Below are 23,667 nucleotides of genomic sequence, written 5' to 3' on the forward strand. Positions count from 1 at the left end.
CAGGAACTGAAACCAGGCCAGAACTTAGAGGTGAGATCTGACACAGAGGCTTTGGATGGATGTTGCTCACCTGCTTTGCTCCTCCATGACAGAACCCAGGGCTGTCAGCCCAGGGATGACCTCACCCTTAATGGTCTGGGCTCTTCCACATCAATCACTAGTTTAGAAAATACCTTAACAGGCTTCATACAGTCCAGTCTTACGGAAGCATTTCTCAGTTGAGGTTCCCTCTACTCCCTGTAGCTCTTAGCTTCTGTCAAATTGACATAAAACCAGACAGTACACCTGCTTTTGTCTTCAATGTGCTAGAATTGCTTCTCTTCCCAACACTCTTGCAATTCTTTTTCTCTTTATTTTTTTGTAGTTTTATACTGATATTTCAATAAGTGTGGGGTTTATTTTTCACTTATTCTCCCTGGGACAGTGGACTTAATGAGTAAGTGCTCTTGAGTCTGTTGTTTTTGGTTGTTGTTATTTTTCCTGTTTTTGAGACAGGTTCTTACTATGTAGCTTTGGCTGGCCTGGAACTGTATGTAGACTTCGCTGGCCTCAAACTCGAGATCTACTTGCCTCTGCCTTTCAAGTTCTGTGATTAAAGGCCTGTGCCACCATGTCTAGCTGATCGTGAATCTTGAAATGCCTTTAATCAGTTTTGAACAATTGTAATAATTTAAAAACATTGTTACAGTATCTTTTCCTTTTTCAAAATGAACTGAAATTAAAGGTGTGTACCCACCATACCTAGCTTTCATCCCACTTTAAAGTTGTCAGCAAGATTTGACTCTAAACCGAAGTTTTACTAGAGAGTTGGCTTCATTATAGGATTGATGGTTTGTATATTTAGATTTTTTTCCCCCTCTTCTGGTTTTTCAAGACAGGGTTTCTCTCTCACTGTCCTGGAACTTGCTCTATAGACAGGCTTTAAAATCAGAGATCCTCCTGCCCCTGCCTCCCAAGTGTGGGGTTGAAGGTATGCACCACCATGCTTAGCTCTTGTAGATTTAGTTTTAACACTTTGTGTGTAAATAGCTAGAGAAACAAAATGAATGCTTCTAAATTGCAGGTATATATTAAAACCTTCAAGATCAGTGGTTTAAGACCTCCCCAGTAAGGGCTGAATGACCTTCATAGTGGTCACCTAAGACCATTGGAAAACACAGATCAACAATAGCAAATTATAGTTAAGAAATAGCAACAAAACTAATTTACGGTTTTGGGGGGAGATCACCACAACATGACAAATTGTGTTAAAAGGTCGCAGTATTAGGAAAGTTGAGAACCATTGTTCTAGTTAGTTAATTAGGCCGTGTGAGAAAAACTTACATATAGAAAGTGTTCAAGATTTCATTCTCTCCTAGTAGTGAAATTTCATGTTTTTAGTAGAGAATTGACTATATAAGGTAAAAACGATTCTTTCTCAGCTTCCTTGGGAATATTTAAGTGGGTACTTTTTGAACTCTCTGAGACTTCTTTTAGTGTCAAACCTGTGTTTTGAATTGTCCAATGACCATTTCTGGGCTTATGACATATTTCAGTTCAACAGATCCAAAATAAGAAAGACCTAAGTCCAGGTCTTCATTTTTCGTCATCTCTGTTAAGTCACCAGTGCTCAGATTTGAGACTCCTCCACAGTCTCCAAGCTCATATACATACATTTAAACAAATTTCAAATTCAGATACTTTCATTTTTCCTAAATGCCTTCCTAGTACATTCTAACATCTATTCTTGTCATTCCTGGCATTGTTCAAATATCAAGGCTCCCCCGACCCCTAGGCAAGGTTTCTCTGTGTAGCTTTGGTGCCTATCTTGGAACTAGCTCTGTTGGCCTCAATCTCACAGAGATCTGCCTGTTTCTGCTTCCTGAGTGCTGGGTTTAAAGGAATGTGCCATCACTGCCCGGTGGCAACCTTTTCTTTGATAATAGCCTGTTAACACTCAGTTTTCCTTTTGTACCCTTGTAACCTAAAAGAAGCAAGTAGCTATTATTTCTTCTTTGCCTGCAGAATTTGTTTTGATGTCTTTAGCCACTGACTCGTCATTTAGTGCCATTTTTTCCTTTCAGGTTTGTCATTTCTAGCCTTGCATTTTTTGCTAAGTAGTACCTGGCCTAATTTCTATACTTGGTGTGTGGTAATTTACTACATGTCCGTGCTTAAGCCTGACCTAGGGTTGTCCTTTCCTTTATTTATTTGGATTATTTTGAGATAGTGATGATTATGGCTAATGTTTTTCTAAACAGAATAGCCTCTAATATTATATAATCTGAGATGAATATATTCTAAGTTGCAACTTTAATTTTATTAAAATACTCTGTTTAGAGGTATATTGTAATTTTTTGAAACTTTGGCAGGTATGAGTTTACTTGGCTAAAAGAAATGAAACTATTTTAATATTTTTATATGAATTACAAAATTGGATGATTTGATAAAACCTGGATGAATTTTCTTTGTAAATTTTTTAATGTTTCTTTTGTTAGGAGACAGGATCTCACGATGTAGCCGTGGCTGGTCCAGAACTTACTATGTAGACCACGTTGCCCTTGTGGTTCTTCTAAAACAGATGGTTAGTTTGAAGTTAAGTAAAAATCAGTATTACTGTAATGTTCCACCAAATACAATTACTTGCTTTAAAATTCAGGTTTTATCAAGCCTTGTAGAAAGTCTAAGATTCCAGTATAGTGCTAGGTATCACCAGTTGCCCTTCTTGTAATAGTAACTCAGTAATGACCAGAGCTATAGATGCTGTGATTTTTTTTTCTTTTTAAATATAACCTTGATTCCATAGGATAGTTTCATTTACAGAACTATGTTTTAAAGTTTCCTGGTACTCCGTCTTCTTGGAAATTGTAAATTCTACAAGGAAACCCTTTTATCCACTGTTAGGACTATTGAAGTGTCTGCAAGCAGGTGTGGTTTATAGATCTCTATGTATGTTTTTTGTTTTAGCATCAAGCATTGCACGGTTCTCTCCAATAATGTAGATCATCTTTTACTGAATTTAACGCTGTCTGATATCATGGTCTCGCTGGCAAATGCCTCAACTTTGCAGAATGATTCCAGTTGGATAGAAACAATAAGGAAATTTGTGACGGAGACCCTTAAAGGTGGTGTTAGGCTGAACAGTAAACAGCTGAACAGATTGCTTGGCGTCTCTTGGAGGCTAATACAGATGCAGCCAGACAGAGGTAGGTGTGCAGGAGAGGAGCTCCATAAATGATTGCCATCACTCCGTGTGGTTGCGCTGCTTACGTCCAAGCCATTGCAAGTCTAAGTAGTATGAAGCAGTCTGCTTGAGCCCTGGGACTGTGGCTGGAAGTGCTTCTTTCTTGGGTGGGGCCCTTCTGAAGCAGTTTGGTAAAGATGTCTGCCTTTCTGGATGTGCTTACTTCTCTTCTGTCTAGCTTGAAATTAACTTAGGTTTTTGAAGTGAGTTACTAATTTTTTTTCCATTCAATTCAGAGCTTTCCTATTTGGTTTTCATTGCATTTACTTTTCCAATACCTTGGTTTTTGTGATCCTACGTTTGTTCCTAAGAAAAGTGAGAATGTTGTCTCTAGTTGCTTTGACTTGTATGTCACACTGTTGCTGTCTGTGATAATCCATCAGTTTTTGCCTAGGAACAAAGTAGAACTGTGTTGAAGGAATGTCTGTTCATATGCAGTTTTCTTTCTGTTCTCAGAGGCTACAGAGGTTCTCATTAAGGCCGTGTATGCGCTGTATCAACAGAGGGGCCTGCTTCTTCCAGTTAGGACTTTGCTAATTAAATTTTTCAGTAAAATCTATCAGAAAGAAGAACTGAGGTCTTTCAGATTGAGGTAAAGATTTGTTGTTTTCCCCTATTCTCTTGATGAGTTGTTTTGTAGTCTGTGAATGATTAAGTCTTTAAGGTCTACTTGTTGTATTCAAGAAACGATATAAAATTTTATCAGCAAGAACTCTTCATAGTGCAAGAAACCTATACCCATATCTACACAGACTTAAGATAATGCAAGGCTGGTGTCCTTTTGTCTGGTGGCCACCTACTAAATGTAGTGGTTTGTCTCATATATTGTATGGCAGCTAACACAGGATAAACAACTCACATAGACCTCACTGGTACCCCCTATCATTTAGAAGTTATATAATTTCTTGATATAGTGGGTAAACTGCCACTGCTACAAAAGGGACGCTAGCGTTCTACCTGCTTTCAAATGCTGAAATAAGAAAACGTGTTATTTGGATCTCACTACTTTTGTTATATTTAAATAGAAAAAAGATTGGTTTTGGTTTAAGTAATACCTCTCATGTTTGTCAATTAATATTTTTTCCTGTTCTTCCTTGGCCTTCCTAAGATACCGAAGTAGAGTGCTATCCCGTTGGCTGGCCGGCCTACCATTGCAGCTTTCTCACCTTGGTTCCCGAAACCCTGAGCTGTCCACACAACTGATTGATATCATTCATACTGCGGCAACACAAGCAAATAAGGACTTACTGAAAAGCTTACAGGCTGCTGCTCTACGAATTTATGGTGAGTGAGTGTTTTGTGGTGAAGGTCAGCCTTGATCTATTCCAACAAGGAATGTTCAAAGGGAGTTCTTTAGATTGGCCTTTTTTTTTTCTTGGTTTATGTTAGGTTAAGTTGGTCAAACAGAATGTTAAACAGTAAGTTCATTTTCTGTATATTAGAATAATTTTTGCCTTTTGTAGTCTCCCTACCTGCTTTTGTAGTTGTTTTGGAAGTTGTGTTTGAGACAGGGTCTCACAATGAAGTTCAAGCCCCTCAAGCTTGAGCTCTTCCTGTCTGCCTACTTCATGTCTTTTCATTCTTAAGTTATCTTAAAATTATTCATGAGTATCTTTGATGACTCTAAAATTAATATTCTTTTCATCTCTATAACTGACTACTTAATATTTTGAGGAAAAACTAATAAAATCTTATTGGCGTATATATTTATAAAGTATATATAACTTACATTTAGTGAGTTATAAATCATATGCTGTAAGTTTTTTCACTTTATAATGTTGTATGATTCAGAGATTCTGAAGTATTTTTCTAAGGTGGTCCCATTATTACTGCTACATAATTTGAGAATGTTTTCATTACTCAAAAAGAAACCCTGTTTTCATTAGTCATGTCTTAGTCTTTCTTTACTCAGTTCCTGACAACAATTAATTTATATTCCATCTATAGATTTTCCTATTAGGACTTTTTTTTTTTAAAGATTTTTTTAAAAGAATCATTTTAAAGTTATGTCTTTGTGGGTTTATGGATGTGAGTACAGTGCTCTTGGAGGCTGGAGGCCTCATATCTCCCTATAGCTGGAGTTAGCAGTTGTGAGCCGCCTGCTCTGGTCCTCTGGAAGAGCAATAACATTTTCTTCACCTCTGAGCCCTCCCTTTAGCCCGTTTTTATTACCACCAACATTTAACTTTGGTATAGAATTGTTAATTGAAGTTCAACATAACTTCAATTATGTTGTCAGCCTTGAACACATTGAAAGTCATCAAGCTGCTTTAATAATTTAATCTGTGGTTTCTGTATCTTTTATAGCTAAATTTCATGTTTATCTACCCCACTAGATCCACAAGAAGGCGCTGTGGTGGTTCTTCCTGCAGAGTCTCAGCAGCGTTTGGTTCAGCTTTTGTATTTTCTACCTACTCTGCCTGCTGATTTGCTTTCTCGGTTAAGTCGGTGCTGCATTATGGGAAGACTTGGTTCAAGTTTGTCTGCCACACTTATTGGGATACTGTATATGAGGTATCACTGTGAAGTGAGCTATATATTAAGTGTATCGTCTTTCCCTCTCTTCTGCTTTATGGGATGGAAATACAGAAAGCTTCTTTGGTTTTGCTAGTTTTTTGAGATTAGGATCTTTCTACATAGTAACTCACAAAGATCCACCTGTCTCTGCCTCCCCAGTCCTGGGATTAAAGGCGTGCACCACCACCGCCCAATCCTTCATTTATTTGCTAGTTTGTTGATACAAGGCTGATGGAAGTTCCTTGTTCTGTGATAACGTGTCCATAGTTTGGAATAGAGCTTGTAGTTAAGTGGCTAAAAGCCTGTCGGTAAGAGTCCTGTACTTAAAATTGCAGGTGGTTATGTGTTGTGATGTGAACCATTTCTGTCGGACTGAGGATGTATGAATGTGAAGTGTATGTGTGTAATTTGTGGCGTATGTGTGCTGTAATTGCACTGAAGGGGTATCTGATGGCATGTGAGGTCTGGAGGTTGGTGTTGATTGCTTTTCCACCTTTTGTATTGAGGCAGGGTTTCAGTTAAATTCAGAACTAGATCACTTCCTCTGGGGATCCCCTGCCTGTGCTGGAATTGCAGGTGGATGCATCACTATGCCCATTTAACAGTTAGGTTTATTCTGGAGCATCCAACCTGTTCCCTCTTCCTTCTACTGTATGACAACCTCTTTTTTTTTAACCTTTATTATTTTGGGCTATTCTAGATGTCTGTCTTAATGATATCATTTTTTCCTTTTGTGTCTGGCTTATTTCACTTTGTCCTCAAGCTTTATCATATTATAAGATATATGAGAAATTTGTCCCTGTGCTGAGATCACATATAGTCCATCAGATGTTTGCTGCTTTTATTTTTCAGTTTATCTGTTGATGAGCATCTGGATTGTCTGCCATTGGGCCACTGTGAATAATGCTTCATGAATATTAGTGTATAAGTATCTCTTTGAGATCTTGCTTGCAACTTTTTTGACTATCTCCCAAAATATGGAATGTGTAGTTTATGTGATGGGATTGTCTTTAATTCATTTTTATGCACATGCTAGGCAAGTGCTCTTCTACCTAGCGTCACTTCTTTAGCTCAGATGTTTACTGTGTGGAGAGCTGGATACCTCTAGCTTTGGGAGTTTTTTTTCTTTTCCTGGAGATAGTGTCTCTCTACATAGCTCTGATATCCTGGAACTTACTATATAGACCAGTCTGGCCTTGAAGTCACAGACATTCTCCTGCCTCTGCCTCCTAGCACTGTGATTTAAGACCTGTATAAGATACCACACCTGACTTTAAAAGAAAAAAAATCATATTGCCAGTGTTGAAAATTCCCTCTGGAATTTACTGTGTGAATCATTTGTTTGTTTTGTTTGTTTGTTTGTTCATTTGGTTTTTGGACAGGTAGGGTTTTTCTGTAACCCTGACTGTCCTGGAATTCTCTGTAGATCAGGCTAGCCTCAAACTCAGAGACCCTTCAGTCTCTGCTTACTAAGTGCTGGGAGTAAAGGCATGAGCCACCACACCCAGCTATCAGTTGCTTCTTTAAATAAACTTATATTTGGCTATTGTTAACTGCGGTATGATTCATAACGGTCTGTCTGCCTCACTTTTCTAGCGGGAGCTATTCAGTTTGTTTATATTTGAAAATTCAAAGTTTACTTATGTGTGTTAGATTGGTTATATTTTTAGGAATTTGAACCACTGACTAGTTTTCTATGCTTTTCTTCCTTATAAATAGAAAAAAATTCTGAACTTTGGTGTAAGCCTTTAATGTTTAAAATATTTTTTTTTCTTTTTAATGCTACTGTTTTATCTGTAACCAGAAGTTTGGTGTTTTTTTTTTTTTAACTTGTTTCCATTGGAGGACATTGTTCTTAAGACTAGGAAACTACATTTAATGTTTATGATTATCAGTTATGGTTCTCTAAAGTTTATTAGCATTTTTCAAAAGTGGATTCAACAGTCTTGCGTTATTTAACTTATTTCCCTGTGGAGATTTGTAGTGATAGTTAGAAAACTGGATTAATCTGCAATTCTGATAATGGGTTTCCTAATCAGTAAGAGCACATGAGAGACTGGGGATAGAGTGCAGGCTTGGGTCCTGGGCTCCGTCCTGCTTCAGTTGTAATCTGTTTGGTTCCCTCAGACGTGGTTTTAGTACTTGAGGTTGTTTTCTTCTTCAGTGTGTCCTCTTCTGCTAGTCCAACCAACTCTTTTTTAGTCTTGCTTCTTAATCCCATATATGCTGGGTGCTGTTGCCAGATGATTTTCCCAGAGGTATTTCTTTGATCTTTGACAAATTTTATTTTGTTGTATGAACTGGGCTTAGAGATTAAATTCAACTTTTGTAGTTTTGATGCCCGGCTGTTTTTGTTAGAATTAGGTTATTCCCTTTGTGAAAATCCTGTCACCTAGACATTGTTTGTGTTCATTTTTCCTCAGCTTTTAATGGGGGTACTTAGAGTTACTCCCTGCATTTGGTTTTTTTTTTTTGCCACCCATTTATAGTTTCTTAGGATTTGACATCCACCGCCTATCAATACCATTCTAGAATATAAAACAGTAGTTAGAAAACAACTCAGTCCTGAACAGGTGTGCCATGTGGCAAATTCTTGTAAGAGTATTTGGGACAATTGATAAACAGTATGTCATGCTATCTTTAAAACTAAAATGATACTTTGTTGACTGTCAAGTTCTAATGTTATGTCTATGGCCTTTCTCACTTGGAGTTTCTGCTCATTTTTATAGCTAGACTGGGCAATATAATTATGGATAATTTTTTAAAAAAATATAATAAGGAAATTTCTTTGTAGCATTGAACAGAGAGAAATTGGACTAAGAAACTTGGTCTTGGGTTTTTATGAAGGTACATGTCATTTGTCCAGGGCCACATTTGGTTTCCCTCCTTCCCTTGCATGACTGGTGATACTGCTCCTTCTATAGTGCTGTGGCTTGGGTAGAGTGTGTGCTGCTTGCCATTCTTTCCAAGTCAAACTTGAAGTGGGCTTCCTACTTCTAGCCACTGGGTGGCACAATTGCTTCCTGTTTACTGGGTGTAAGAGGATCTTTCCTATCAATTCATTTGGCCCTCCTTCTGTCCTATCTGAATTCCTGTGATATACATCCAATATATATCCTGGGATATACATCTGCATGTTTATTGGAATGACACATGAATGCTTGGTTATTTAGTGCCCCTCCTCCTCTTTAATAATCTTGCTAAATAAAGTAGGGATTTTTGTTTGTTTCTCATTTAAAGCTGCCTTATAGTTAGCTTTTGTGTCTTTATTTTTGGTCTTTTGAGATAGAGCCTCATAACCCAGACTGGTCTCAAGCTCATCTGAGAGTGACCTTGAACTCCCGATTTTCCTGCCTCTGTCTCAAAAGTACTGGGTTTACAGGTTTGTGCCACCACACGTAGCCTTTAGACTTTCTTTGGAATCATCTGCTTTACTGTTCTTTTGTGCGGGTACACCGGAAGAGAGCATTTCTTGACTTTAACGGTAAATTTTCTAAAGTCTGATTATGATCCTTTTTGCTTTCTGTTTGAAGCTGAGATTTCATTAAACTTACTTGCTAAAGATAAGCCTTTTTATATAAATTGAGAAAACAAAACAAAACTATGTACCTTGTGGTAGAACCTACCACTACCCAAATAAAAATCTTCCTTGACTCTTAAGAGGGTCTAATTTTGAAATGTGCTGAAGTTTTGCTACATCATATATATGGGCCAGTTATACTTTTTAGTATAACTATAAATATTTGTACTTCTTAACTTTCATAATTGCAATATTAGGGTCCTTATAAATGAAGTTAAAAACAGAATATACTATGGGTTTTACCCAACTTGCAACTGGATTTGTTTTTTAAAATTTAAAATTTTATTTTAGGTGTGTGTGTGTGTGTGTTTGCGTGCATGTGGAGGGCAGAGGACAATCTGTAGAAGTCATATGGGTCTCAGGGATTGAGCTCAGATCATAATGTTTGTTGGCAGGTGCTTTTACACTGAATAATCTTGCCAGCCTAGATTTGTTTTCAATAAAGGAAAATACAGAACTGGGATTATGGGATTAGGGTACTTGGAGGTCCTGGGTTTAGTCTCAGGAGCCCCTCACTTTTCAATGGTTTGCTTATTTACTTATGTATTTATTTTTAATTTTATTTGTATTGGTGTTTTGCCTGCATGTATATCTGTATGAAAGTGTTGGATCTCCAGGAACTGGAATTATAGACAGCTGTGAGCCCAAGAACTGGAATTATAGACAGCTGTGAGCCCAGGAACTGGAATTATAGACAGATGTGAACTCAGGAACTGGAATTATGGACAGCTGTGAGCCCAGGAACTGGAATTATAGACAGCTGTGAGCTGCTATGTGGGAATTGCACTCAGGTCCTATGGAAGAAAGTCAGTGCTTTTAACTGCTGAGCTGTCACTCTAGCCTTCTCCCCATACCCCCACTCTGTAAGAAAAACTTCAGACAGACTGGTAATAGTTCTTTTGTTTCTTATAGATCGTCCTTTTCTGGATGGAGCCGCACGGTTAATGACCACTTAATGACTGATGTGGACTATCTCAGCTTCTTATTTTCCACACTTACAGGTAGCCGTATTAACAAACATACCAAGTTAAAAAGAACACATTGCTGTGCTGACTGTCACAGTAGCTTCCTTAGACCGTGCTCATGGAAGTGTGGTCTGAACATGAAAGCAGTTAGCTTGTTGAGCAGTGTTGGTGGCAGTCTGATTATTCTGAGAGCTATTGGTCAGGAAGGTCATTGGCAGGTTTTCTGTGTAGGTTGGACAAAGTATAATAGGGCCAAAAAGGACATCAGAATTATGTCAGGTAAAGTAATACATGTACAGAGTTTGGGGATGAATCCACCTCTCCATTCCATCCTTTTCTCCTCAGATAGAAGACTTAGCCAGTAAGTAATTGAAAGCCATTTGAATGGCTATTGTATTAGAACATACAATGTTTAATGTATTTGGAACAGAGCATATTATTGCTCCTTCCTATCTGATCATTTGCTTTTTAGCATTGAGACAGGGCTTCCCTAGGACTCAGATCCCTTCCTGACCTCAGAGTGCTGGGATTAAAGGCATCGTGGCTCCGTGCTTCACTCATTTTCTCTGTTAGAACCTACTGTTGACTGGAGGGATTATGTGCCTGCCCCCCTCCATTTTAAATTCAAGAGTACTAAAGCTCCCAACAGATGTGATTTTATATATATACACATTCATATATATATAAATTATATGAACATACATACACACACACACTTCTGTTGGGATCTTTAGTACTCTTGAATTTAATGCACACACACTTTTTTTTTTTTGCTGTGTTGTACATTGGGTCAGGTCACATCCTTTGCATGTGTGGTTAATGTGTTTCTAGGATTTAATTCCTAAAGACACTGTAAGATGCAGAAATACAAGAGTAACAAGAGCTGTTATGAGTTGTGTATTACGCTCTGTGATTTATTTTTCAGCTGGCTCTGTTTGTCACCTACATTAGGGTTTTCAAAAGAGGAGTTGGCCTGGCTTCAAAACCTTCGTGGAGTTCCTCATGTCATTCAGACATCACTTTCCCCTGTGCTTCTCTACCTTACCGACCTGGACCAGTTTTTACACCATTGGGATATAACAGAGGTAATAGCGCATGAGTTACCGGTGCTTGTTGTGTACTGGGTGCCGTTTGTGATGTGCTACTAGACACAGCATGGTTAGAGAGCGGGACTCCTGCTGGAGAGGACAGCTCAGCTGTGTTTGTAGGGGTGAGTTCTGAATTTTGAAGAGGGAGAATATAGAGCTTCATGTAGAGGATTAACTTGAGCTAGTAAATGAGAGAGATCACTTATGTAGGGTTGGCGTCTTTTTGAAAGAGAGTTTTTAAACAACAAAAGCAAACCGCTCATAAGTTTCTTTGATTTTAAGAATTTATGTGTGATTAATTTTTCCTTAAGAATTACATTTAAGAAAGACCCTAATTCTTCCTTAGGTTTCGAGGCCAACATACAGATCTTGTTTACAGTTCTTGAGAGGAGAATCTGGTTTATATTTTGTACCTTTGATAAACTACTTAAAAACATAGATGGTTTAAATAATTTAACTTTATTATGTTCAGTATTTGTTAAGGAAACCTTAAAAATACTAAGTTTTATAGATAGCTAATAAATTTACAAAAGTAGTAAATCTTACTAGCATGTTTCAGTATTAGCAAAACTGCACATTGAAACCTTAAGTTTAGACTGAATTTTATCATGAAATTATAAGGGTCATCTGTAGTGATCTTTTGTTTGTGTTTTAACATAAAGCTTCCCTGAAGATCAGAGTGCAGAGCTAAACCATTAGACATCAGGCAGTGTTGGCACACACCTTTAATCCCAGGACTTGGGAGACAGAGCAAAGGGATCTGTGTTAGTTCAAGGCCACCCTAGGCTCTACAAGATTGAATCTGTCTAAAAGAAAGACAGAACTCACACAAAGGTGATCCCAGCTCTTGGGATCTCACGCCTTTAATGCCAGCACTAGGGAGGTGGAGACTAGAGATGTGGGTGGGTGGAGAGTGTGATATTAGGTGGAAGGAGACAGGAGCTCATTGCAGTCTCTGGGGTTTGGTGGAGTGTAGGGCCGTATTATAGAGGCCCATATTTCTACATTGTATGTTGGCCAGAATTTCAAGCCTCGCTTTGCACCTGCTACACAGGAGGTGGTCACCTAGCCTTTTGAGACAAACTGACACCATCCTAGACAGAGGGTCAGGAGGTGCTAATGTCGCTCTGCTCCTTCTTTGTGATTTGGGAAAGAGGTGTTAACTCAGTCTACCTGACAGAGCAGGCATAGATAGGAAGACAGGATAAGGGGTATAGAAAGGTATGGACTTGACCACAGTCATTTTCCTGGCTACCTAGGGAACAGAATGCTAATGAATTTCCCCTTTATGTTTTGGTATAAAAGCTGTTTGGAGAATAAATGCGGGTGATTGTTAGGATGTGAACTCAGGACTTCATGAGGGATCCCTGAAAACTCCCTCCTGATAAAGCCATGTGAGTTGTGTCTTTATTCCCACACGTCCCCTCTGGTCCGTGAGATAATTTATTTATATCAGGGCTGGACCTCTATAGTGGAGACAGAGTCTGGATATTGAGGATTGCCCCTTTGGTCTGAGCCTTGGTAGAACTCTATTGGCTGGCTGCTCTGCTTCTCTGATTAGTGAGCCTCATTGGACCCAGCCTCCAAAGAATGTATTTATTTTTTTCATGAATAAACACTGAAGATGACAATACAACATACTTAAGTGTAACAGTTTCAGGATTTTGATACATTTATGTATCTTTTCTTTTTATGGTAGCACAATATCATAAGTTTACCATATTCTTGTTAAGTTTTTGTTTTATTTTATTTTTTTGGTGACAGGGTTTCTCTGTGTAACAGCCACGGCTGTCCTGTAACTCACTTTATAGATCAGGCTGGCCTTGAACTCATGCAAATCTGCCTGCTGCTGTGTTGGGATTAAAGGTGTAAACCACCACCACCTGGCTGTTTATAGTTTTACAATAACTAAGTATATCTCTCAACTATTGTTTAGTTTTACACGTTGTTGAACTTTTTGGTAATTTGCTTATGTTGAATAGTTTTTTTTATCGCCATACAATATTTTTCTAAAAACTATTTTATGTATGTGTGCTTGTATGTGTGTACATAATACCACGTGTATGTCTGGTGTTCATGGAGTCCAGAAGAAGGTATCAGATCCTCTGGAACTGGAGTTACAGGTAGCTGTAAGCTACTGTGTGGGTGCTGTGACTTGAACCCTAGTTCTCTGGAAGTGTGGCCAGTTCTCTTAGTCACTGGACTTCCCACTCCAGTATTACTCTGTAGTAACATTCCTTAGGCATAGTCATTAAAAGGTAACTATGTACCTGTTTTTCTGTCTGTTGTGTGTCTATTTCTCTTTTTCTACATTTCAAATAATCTTTTTAAACATTATTTTGTATGTGTCTGGGTTTTTTGGTTACACGTATGCCTCCATGTAGAAATCAGTGGAGAACAGAAGCAATGGGTGGTGTCTCGTACTGTTGAATTTCTGTGGTAAGCAGGCAGACTCAAGTGCAGCGCCACAGGGTTAGTGCTAGTGCTCGTACTGTTCCCTTTCTCCTGCCTTTACTGACAGTGAGAAACTTGGCTCATTTATATATAATTCACATATTTACTCGATTGTTTCTTTTGTCTGCCAAACCTTGTTTGGACCCTGCCTTTGGGAGCAGGCAGTCTGTCCATATGCACAACTGACCTGACTCGGCTTAAACCATCTTTTCTGCCAGACCTTACACAGAGAGGCCCTACTTTTAGTGGCTTTAAAAAAATTATTTGGAAGAGAAGAGATGAAGTGAAGTTCTTGGTTATTGTAGAATGTTTTTCAGAATGAGAGTTAACCTTTTGTTAATAGCAAGATACCACCCTCCTAAAGTAGAAGTAGGGAGGTGGCACTGAAAATATGAGGGCTTTTCCTGTCATTAAAAAAACCTTTGGGCAATATCAGCCTGTAAGAAGTTTTATTGGGAACTATTGGTTTTGATTTTTTTTTCTTAATTTCAAAAGTTTATAAATACCAGTGAGGTTCTAGGCTCCAGTGTCTACATAAAGAAACAAAACCATTTATAAACCAAAACCCAGAAGGATATCTTCTCTCCCAGTTCCAACCCTATCCTAGAGAGAGAATCCTTCTCCTAGTACCAGTTGTGTGTCCCGTGTCCACTGAGCCATCTCTCCAGCCCCCCCCCCCCGTGTAGTTTTATGCATATTTCACAGCTGGTAACATACCCCGTCAGATTCTGCAGTTTGTCTAGAGACCAGTGTTTATGAAGGACTTGATTTCCTCTTTTCTTTAGAACTTAGAACATTAGGGATTTAATTTTCTGTTAGATTTCTCTTCCTTTTACCTTTGTGGAATGGCGGGCCATTGTTAGAATTGAAATGATTACGATGCCATCACTATCCCTAATTCACAAATAGAAATTCAAAATGCTCTGAAATTTGTAAATAAATCCCAACAAGACATTCTCAGCAAGTTTGGGGTTTTAGAGTACTGAAGATTTCAGACTTTGGGATTATGGATGTGTAACTGGTAAAGTCTATGGCAGTCTAAAGTTCAGAAAATTCCTAATGTTAAAAACACTGCTGCTAGCATTTCAGAGAAAGGATATTCAGTCTGTATTGGTATTTTCTGGATTGTAAGTATTTTTCTGTGGTGTATAGAAGGTTTTTGTCAACCCTTAGACCATGTCCTTTGTTCCTTTGTACCTTTCTGTTGTAGCAATTAGTAGATATTAACAGTATCCATTTGCTGAGCTATTTGAAAGGTGTGGAAGTTTCTATAGCTAGTAGATGTTAGGCTTGGAAAGTGCACCAACGTGTGAGGTCTCATTGTTTGATCCTTGACGTTTGTATCTTCAAAGTCAAGTTTTTGTTACCTGTTTGCTAGTAATATGTAAAGTTGGTTTTAAAAGTTGGGTTGAACCTTTTTTTTTAAATTCTTAAATGTCATAGTGCAGTTACTATTTTTTGCCTTTTCTCACAGGCGGTTTGCCACAGTTTATTGGTTATTCCTGCCCGAAGCCAGAGCTTTGACATCATGCAAAGTGCCATCAGTAAGCATTTGGTAAATATCCTTAGTTTTGTGTGTGTGTGTTTTAAGTGAAACACAGTTTACCTGGCCTCTCAATGGCATGATGTGGTAAGAACTTTTGCTGGCTGTTGCTAATGAAATATGTTTCTGGACGTGACATTGATGAGTGGGTGAAGGGTGGGATGCATTGTTTTCCTAAGACCTTGTTTCTGTGTTTGTGAAATGAGGGACCTTGAAGTTAAGCTCTCATTCACTTCTGAATACTGTCAGTGAGTGTGTTTGGGATCCAATAGATAGGTGGCTTGTCAGAGTAGGGACATCACAAGACTCAGTCATTGGAAGCAGTGGGCTCAGTTTGAGACTGACGTGTCCTCTCAACATTGGCATTAGCGTTACATTATTGTGCCTTCACTGGGGCTTTGAACTTTCTCTAACATTTACATTTTGACTTTGGGATTTTTAGAAGATGTTTTACTTACAAGAAAGAAAAAAGGCCTCTTAATGTGTTTTTCAGAGGATTCACTTCTTTGGTTAATCTTATAGTCACGTCCATAGTCTTTTTGCTTCTTTAGAATGATGTTCCTTGAATCGGAAGAGGTACTATATTAACTCCGAGTGCCCTTCTTTCATGCTGTCAGATTCCCAGCTCTTGTTTTCTTACTGTCCAGGATCACACACACCCTTCTTTTTTCTTTTTCCTTTCTCTCAGTCCCAGAGGTTTTTGCTTTCCTAAGGCCACATTTGTTGTGGGAAAGGGTAAACATCCCAAGCCAGTCTTGGTTTTCATTTTCAGATTACCCTTTGGAGGAGGTTCCTAATGTTGACCTCTGTACAGCCAACAGCTTTGATTGAGCCTTACTGAGAATGTGCCTCTGAGGTCTAGATGAATGAGAATGCCGTAATGAACCATATCTGGCCTCCAGGTTTTTCCCAGTGAGCAGTTGAATATTAATATTAATAATATTAGTATTATCTCTTATTGATTCCTATAGAGATGCATTTTCCTTATTTGTACCTAAATGGCTAAATAAAATTCTGAAGAAGACTAAATCTAAAAAGGATTCTGCACTAATACATACAGTAGAAGATGGGAACCAGTGAACAGTCTTTCTTGTCTTAAAAAATAACTGTGATTGTTATTATCGAGATTTTCTTTGGATGTAATGTATGAAGCACTCCTTTAATGTTATTTCTGGATAGTGATAGGAGTTGTAATGTTTGAAATTTGTAAGAAAGAAAGAAAGAAAGGAAGAAAGAAAGAAAGAAAGAAAAACTTGTAGGTGCTTCCTACAAATTGTAAGGGAGGCATTGCATGGATTATATCAGTGATATTTCTCAGGCTGACTCTGGTAGAATGCCTGCTTGTGTGTATGAATTCCTGAGCCCTGGTTTCACTTCTCAGCACCATACACATGAAAGTTATTTTTTCATGAAAAGTCATCTTATTTGGGAATTAAATTCTCAGAGAAAAATTGGGGCTTAAAGTTCTGCAAGTAGTTGGGTTATATGCATGCTGATCTGAAGTAGCACTGTCCACCCCTCCAGCCCAGTAAACAGGCTTTATTGTATATTGGGGAAGGGGCTTTCGTGAAGAGGTAATTAATCTTTCTTTTTTCCACTCAGGTTGGGTTGACTGTAATTCCTGACAGTACAGCTGGTTGTATTTTTGGAGCGATGTGTAAGCTCCTGGATCATACGTGTGTAGTTAGTGACTCTCTCCTGCCATTCCTGGCTTCTTGTTGCTACAGCCTTCTTTATTTTCTGCTTACTCTAGAGAAGGGAGAAGCAGAACATCTGAAGAAGAGGTAAGGTTGATTTGACTTTCAATTTTAATCTTTTCCTTTTGTTTTTCTTCTTCCTAAAAGGAGTGAAGGAGAATTAGATTTTAGAACTAATTAAATTCATTTCCGTGGGCTTGTATAAGGTTTGGCAACTTTTTTCTTTGTTCTTTCATGATTTTTTTTTTAATGTTGTACCAAGTATTCTTGGGTCTTTTAATTTTTCATTAAGCTACGAATTTGAAAAGTCAGATGATATTACAAAGTTTCCCAGTATCTTTCTTTTATAAACAGTATTAAACATCTACCAAAGCGAAAAAAAAAATCTACTCTGAAGACAGTGAACTGTTAGTACAAACATTTGTTTTTTGTTTTTTTTTTTTTGTTTTTTGTTTTTTTTGGCTTCATTAGAGTTAGCCAAGAGTAGATAGAATTTTCAATTCTTGGATTTAAGAAGTGTTCTAAAATGCTAATGATTTGTTTAGTATTTTTTACTCCTATTTGATATTTAAACTAGAACTTAGAGTTAGTTTGGAAGATTCTACTATAGATTTAAAAGTGATTTTGTGTTTTAATTTTATTGGTATACCTGTTGAATCCAGTAAAGAAATTTACAGGTAAGCAAATAGGAAAAAAACAAAATTATGTTCTTTTACTTGCTGTTAATATTTTGATATATATATTTTCTAGTCTTTCTTTGAACTTTATAGTTTGCTATGGTTGTTTTTGTTTTTAATTTGAGACCATCTTACTGGCCCCAAGCTCAGAATCTTGAGCAAGTTCCATGGTCCTAGCACTCTAGGGATGCACCATCATGCTCTGTGCCCTCTTTTCTTTGAGCTTTTAAATGTTCTGAAAATGCAGCAAGCTTGCTGGCTATATAAAGTACATGGCTTAAAACAATGAAATACAAACCAAGCTATCCATATGATGGAGGTGGGTCTTGTATCTATCTGTTCCTTTCATTGGTTAATTAATAAAGAAACTGCTTGATCTTTGATAGAACAGAAAATTAGGTAGGCGGAGTAAACAGAACCGAATGCTGGGAGAAAGAAAGCTGAGTCAGGCAGTCGCCATGATTCTCCTCTCGAGGCAGACGCAGATTAAGAATCTCCCTGGTAAGCCACGAGCTCGTGGTGCTACACAGATTATTAGAAATGGGTTAATCAAGATGTGAGAATTAGCCAATAAGAGGCTAGAACTAATGGGCCAAGCAGTGTTTAAAAGAATACAGTTTCCGTTTAATTATTTTGGATAAAGCTAGCCGGGTGGTGGGAAGTGGCCCACCGCTCCATCAACATCCATGTAATGAATTCCTAGATCTGTATGGGCCCACACCACCAGCCACTTCACACACTGGATTTCTTATTCTTACTGTATCTCAGTTACTTTAGAGTTGACAATCTGGCTTTTTAAGTAGAATATTTGTGAGCAGTATTAATATCTGTTCTTCATTTGTGAACTTGGTAAGAATTATCTTGTTCATATTTTTTTGTTGTTGCTTTGGGTGTCAGTATTATCTGCGATTCATTTGTGTTGATTCATTTAGTTGTATTTACTCACATTTCTCTGTACCAAGGCAAGGGTCAGTAAAGTTCTTAATGGGTTAGATAGGAAACAATTCGGGTTTTCAGGACTATAAGCTCTCTGCCATAGGTACTCAACACTGCTGTATAGGGTGAAAGCAACAGTAGAAAATACACAAATAAATGAATGTAACTGTTTCCAATAGAACATGGTTTACAAATACAGGCTGTGGTCTAGGGTTGGCCTGCTGTGCAGTTACTTCGATCCATTAGTATTATGTTCTGTGAATATGCCAGAGCTTGTCAATTACAGTACTTGTACTTGAGTCCAGTTCGAATTCCTTGCCTCCCACACCTAAGTTTTGAAGCATTTGTTACAATACTGCTTAAAAGTTACTTGAAATTCCCTTAAACTAACAAGTGTAAAGTAAGCAGTCATCTGCTGCAAAGGCTTCAGCCAGCGAGGACTGTTAGAGAAGAGTGTAATGGAGCTGAAGGTTAGAATCCATAGTGCCATTGTAGCGATTGCAATATTGTACATGTTAAACCCCTGTGTTTTTGGTGGTGCTGATATAGACAGGCCTGCTTGCTGCTAGTTGGTCAGAAGAAGTACAGCATAAACCAGGCATTGTAACTAATCCCAGCACTGTTAGCAGAGGCAAGATTGCTACGGGATGTTTAATACTTCATATCTGTGCTTACTGCATCTCTTGATGTGTACTATGGAGTTCACATGATGAAATCATCCAACAATACCTTTTTCAGAATGCAGCCACACTGTCAAATGACCCAAGGGCTAGGGATTAAAAGTCTGTCAAGAACCAAAGCAGCTTCCTCTTTTTCATCTGAATTTTTATGGTCGTTATGCCTTTGCTTAATTAAGCTACTTTTCTCCTTGTACATGTCTGTTTCTGTGTAAGTACTTGGGCTAGTAATAGACCTTGACCCTGTTGGTTTAACATGGATTCCTTGTGTATCTCACATGAGTGTCACTTATGTAAAGTCCACGGCGTAGGCCATGGTCAAGAGTTAAGAAGGCTGGAGCCTTTAGCAGCTCCTGCTGCACAGCTCCAGGGCAGTGAGGGACTGAAGGATAATGGGTACATGTAGAGAAGCTGGACTCCGGTAGGCCAGATTCTCAGATGGAGAAGCTGCACCCCCTGGGAGCATGTCTTCTATATACAGTTGAACAGGCTAGGCGAGAGTTTGCACAGATGAATAAAGAGGGGCTCAGTACAATTAGTAAAATTGTAGGGGAGCAGTCTTTTTTTGAACTTTTTTGAGAGGAGGAAACGGGAGGAGCTACACTGTGTACACTGTCAGCATTTGTACTCTATACCCAAGGAGAGCTGTGGCAGTCTCCATGAAACAGGCATTGTGGTTCTCTCTATATATATACAGTCCCAAACAATACACATTCATTGTGGTTATATATATACATACAGTCCCAAACAATACACATTCATTGTGGTTATATATATATATATATATATATATATATATCAGTCCCAAATAATACACATTCATTCACTCGGGACTTCACTCAGTCTCCAAAGTCCCCATAACTCACCATCCAGATGAAGGTTGTGTTATTTATTGCACTCATAGATCGTATTTATCCTAAACCTTTCTTCATTCCTGCTGTATGAATATACCTGGAGAATGATGTCTAATTACATAGACATGACCATGTCTTACCTTTTTGTGACCCATTGTTGGAGTAATGGTCCCATTATTGTTTTTTTTCGGAACATGTTTTTTTTTCCCTTCTCTGGAAATCAACCCTTTGTTCTGTGATATTGACAGACCCTAGAGCTAGTCTTAGGCTTGAAGTTTGATGTATGTATTTCTTTGCTTTCTTGGTTGCAATAGTCTTCAGGTGTCTCCTGGATTATATGGATTGAATGATGTCCATTGTTAGGTGATGTTTGTGCGGGTAGAGATACTTCTGTTTTCTGGTAAGTTCTGTGCTATATATAATCACTGTGGCTTTCATAATGTCTGGTGTTAAGCCCAGGAAAGTACTGTTTATCAGACTTTCTAGCAGCCAACTCTTAGTTGCTTTTTTTTTTTTTTTTTTTTTTTGTTTTTAGAGACAGGGTTTCTCTCTAGCTTTGGAGCCTGTCCTGGAACTAGCTCTGTAGACCAGGCTGGCCTCGAACTCACAGAGATCCTCCTGCCTCTGCCTCCCGAGTGCTAGGATTAAAGGCGTGCGCCACCACTGCCCGGCTTCTTAGTTGATTTTTCTTAGTTCTTACTAGTTGTGGTTTATGGTATTTAATTTGAAGCTTGTAAGCTTGTGTATTAGTTTTGTTTATTGAGATAGGATCTTTGTAGTTCAGGCTACCCTTGAACTCATCATAAAGTCTAGGCTGGGCTCAAACTCAATGGCATTTCTGCTCAGCTCCAAAAAGCTGGAACTACAGGCACTGAGTTGTCATATCAGACAGGGAATATTGTGTTTTCTTGAAAGTCCCTTTTCTTTTGGGTAATGTGGAAAGGACATTTTCTCTTGTGTATTGGCTCACGGACTCATTTTTCTTTCTATTATTATAGGGACAAGCTGTGGGGTGTTTGTGTCTCCATCCTGGCTCTCCTCCCTCGAGTCCTCAGGTTGATGCTGCAGAGTCTGCGGGTGAACAGAGCTGCTCCCGAGGAGCTGCCTGTTGTGGGCCAGCTGCTCCGCCTGCTGCTTCAGCACGCTCCCCTTAGGACACACATGCTCGCCAATGCCATCCTAGTGCAGCAGATCATCAAGAATATCACGGTAGGCAGCACAAACCTAGTGCTTGTCCTTAGTAGGGGAGGAGGCTTTGTGTGTGGTGGGTGAGGGGTGCTTTTGAGAGTGAGGTTCCTGTGTCCAACTGACTGTTTACCTTCCTTGTCTCTGATTCAGAACCAGTCTTTTAAATATGCAGACTGAAAGCACTCAAGGAGTTTGGTTTTTTAGGCACTGGAAGCATAGCTACCAGGGTTGTGAGACACTATTGAGTGGTTATCATGGCAGCTCTTCCCATTTTCTATAGTCAGACTTAGTCCTCTATCTATTAAGATTGGATTGATGTAGGTTTGGGTGACTTAAATGAGAATAGTCAACTCATTAGTGTATCTGACATTTATTAAGTGCTACCCAAATGTTTGGTATCATAAACCAATAAATAATAAGTTTTGTTTTTGTTTTTTAAAACAGGGTTTCTCTTTGTAACAGCCCTGGCTGTCCTAGAATTCACTTTGTAGACCAGGCTGGTCTTGAACTCACTGAGACCCACCAGCCTCTGCCTCTGGGTGCTGGGAATAAAGGTGTGAGCCATCACACACTCAGCCAGTTTTTTAAGCTCTCAGGGACAATTTCATTAAAAGTTTGAGGAGAAAAAAATTGCAGGCATAAGCTGTAAATCTTGGCAGCTCTGTGACAGAAGGGAAGAAAGTCCTGCCCTTTAGTTAAGGGTCTGAGAAAGCTGACAGATTGAGCCTTGAGGCACACATTGCAAGGGCGGGGGTGGGGGTGGGTAATAAGCTGTGATACAGCGTCGGAGAGTGAGTGAGAAGGCCCAGTGTGCCATGGGGCGCACACCCAGGCTTTGGCCAGTACCAGAGAAAAGGGCAGTGATAGAAGGAAAAGGAGAATGAAGGCTTTACCACAGCCTCTACACCTGGCTGTCAGGGTAGCTTTGTGCTAGAGGATCCCTTAGGAGTTTGGCTTGAGTGAAGTGTACTTCAGTGTCATACATGTTAATAGGTACGTGCTTTGACTTTTCTAAGTCTTCGTAGAAGCAGTGGACAATGTGCAGTGTGATAATTTAGACACAACAGTAGAAGGCAAGAAAAGTCAGTAACTTGGATTAGTCAGCCTCCATAAAAGAGAAAGAAAAGATTGTTAGTTGGCCCTGCAGGACTGATCTATTGACATTAGTGAGAAAATCATGAAATCTAATGCTGTGGGGAAGGGATAAGGGTAGAGCCGGTTGGCTGTAAAAACTTGTATTAGTTTCCAGCATGTCCAGGAGGGAGCAGATTCAGTAAGAACTCATTACACTTAGGCCAGGCAGTGGTGGCACACACCTTTAATCCCAGCACTTGGGAGGCAGAGGCAGGTGGATCTCTTGTGAGTTCGAGGCCAGCCTGGTCTACAAGAGCTAGTTCCAGGACAGGAACCAAAGTTGTAGTGAAACCCTGTCTTGAAAAAAAAAAAGCTCATTACACTTATGGACACATACTGTTTTTCTTTTCACACTGACCATGTAAGAGACCCAATTTAAAATAAAAGACTATTTGACAGTTTAAGAGGGTGTGGTCTATTATCATGAAGCACTGTGGCTGGGGTGACTCTCTGGCAATGGGAGTTTGATGGGAGGCATTTACATCTCAGTGGGTCAGGAAGTAGAGAGCTTGGGCCAGAAGTAGGCTCAGTGTAACTCAAGTTCTGAACTTCCAAGACAGCAACATTATGTGGGGACCAATTAGTGAAACACCTGAGCCATTTCATAATTTCAGACTGTATAGAACCTAAAGAGGAATTTTCACCAGCTGTAGCAACACCCAATAGTTGATTGTTTTGTAATTTCCTCTGGTTTATAGATGGAGGATCCATGAAAAGTGTGTTCAGGTAGTACAGTTACCAGGTTAAATGACCTTTTGTTTTCTTTGCAGACTTTGAAGAGTGGTACTGTTCAGGAGCAGTGGCTTACTGATTTACATTACTGCTTTAGCGTGTACATCAGTGGCCATCCCCAGGGGCCTAGTATATTGAATGCATTGTATTGAAGAAGCACCGTGGTACCTCCTGTTTGAGATTGTTCATGCACATCCATTTTATTTTGGAAAAGTCTGATGTAATGTTTGACATTAAAGCTAAACTTTACAAGAAGTTGTTCTCGAACTCCCTTTGTACCGAAGTGGGAAAATCAGGCCTAAGAGTTCTTAGTGCACTCTCATTGTCTGTCTGGAGTGCACAGCTTGCATTTCCTAAAAGCTGCATGTTTACAGGACATGATGATCTAGGGTGCCTTCATTC

The 23,667-nt window shown here is 38.9% G+C and overlaps 1 protein-coding gene across 4 annotated transcripts in view; it reads left to right on the forward strand.

Moving 5' to 3' along the window:
- The window catches only part of Tex10 (testis expressed 10), a 38,028-nt gene extending 14,510 nt beyond the window's left edge, over window positions 1-23,518 (forward strand). For 3 of the 4 annotated variants that reach the window (XM_075967246.1, XM_075967245.1, XM_075967244.1), the window contains 10 exons: window positions 2,947-3,185; window positions 3,680-3,815; window positions 4,332-4,507; window positions 5,560-5,737; window positions 10,233-10,321; window positions 11,237-11,370; window positions 15,302-15,382; window positions 16,973-17,154; window positions 21,210-21,420; window positions 23,304-23,512. In XM_075967246.1, coding sequence (XP_075823361.1) covers window positions 2,947-3,185; window positions 3,680-3,815; window positions 4,332-4,507; window positions 5,560-5,737; window positions 10,233-10,321; window positions 11,237-11,370; window positions 15,302-15,382; window positions 16,973-17,154; window positions 21,210-21,420; window positions 23,304-23,417 — 1,540 coding nt within the window. In that variant the 3' untranslated portion in view covers window positions 23,418-23,512. Of the gene's footprint in view, window positions 1-2,946; window positions 3,186-3,679; window positions 3,816-4,331; window positions 4,508-5,559; window positions 5,738-10,232; window positions 10,322-11,236; window positions 11,371-15,301; window positions 15,383-16,972; window positions 17,155-21,209; window positions 21,421-23,303 lie in introns of all 4 variants that reach the window. The other variant, XM_075967243.1, reaches the window with a different exon arrangement.
- The last annotated feature ends 149 nt before the right edge of the window (window positions 23,519-23,667 follow it).

The sequence above is a fragment of the Microtus pennsylvanicus genome, chromosome 3, assembly GCF_037038515.1.
Source record: "Microtus pennsylvanicus isolate mMicPen1 chromosome 3, mMicPen1.hap1, whole genome shotgun sequence".
NCBI lineage: Eukaryota > Metazoa > Chordata > Mammalia > Rodentia > Cricetidae > Microtus > Microtus pennsylvanicus.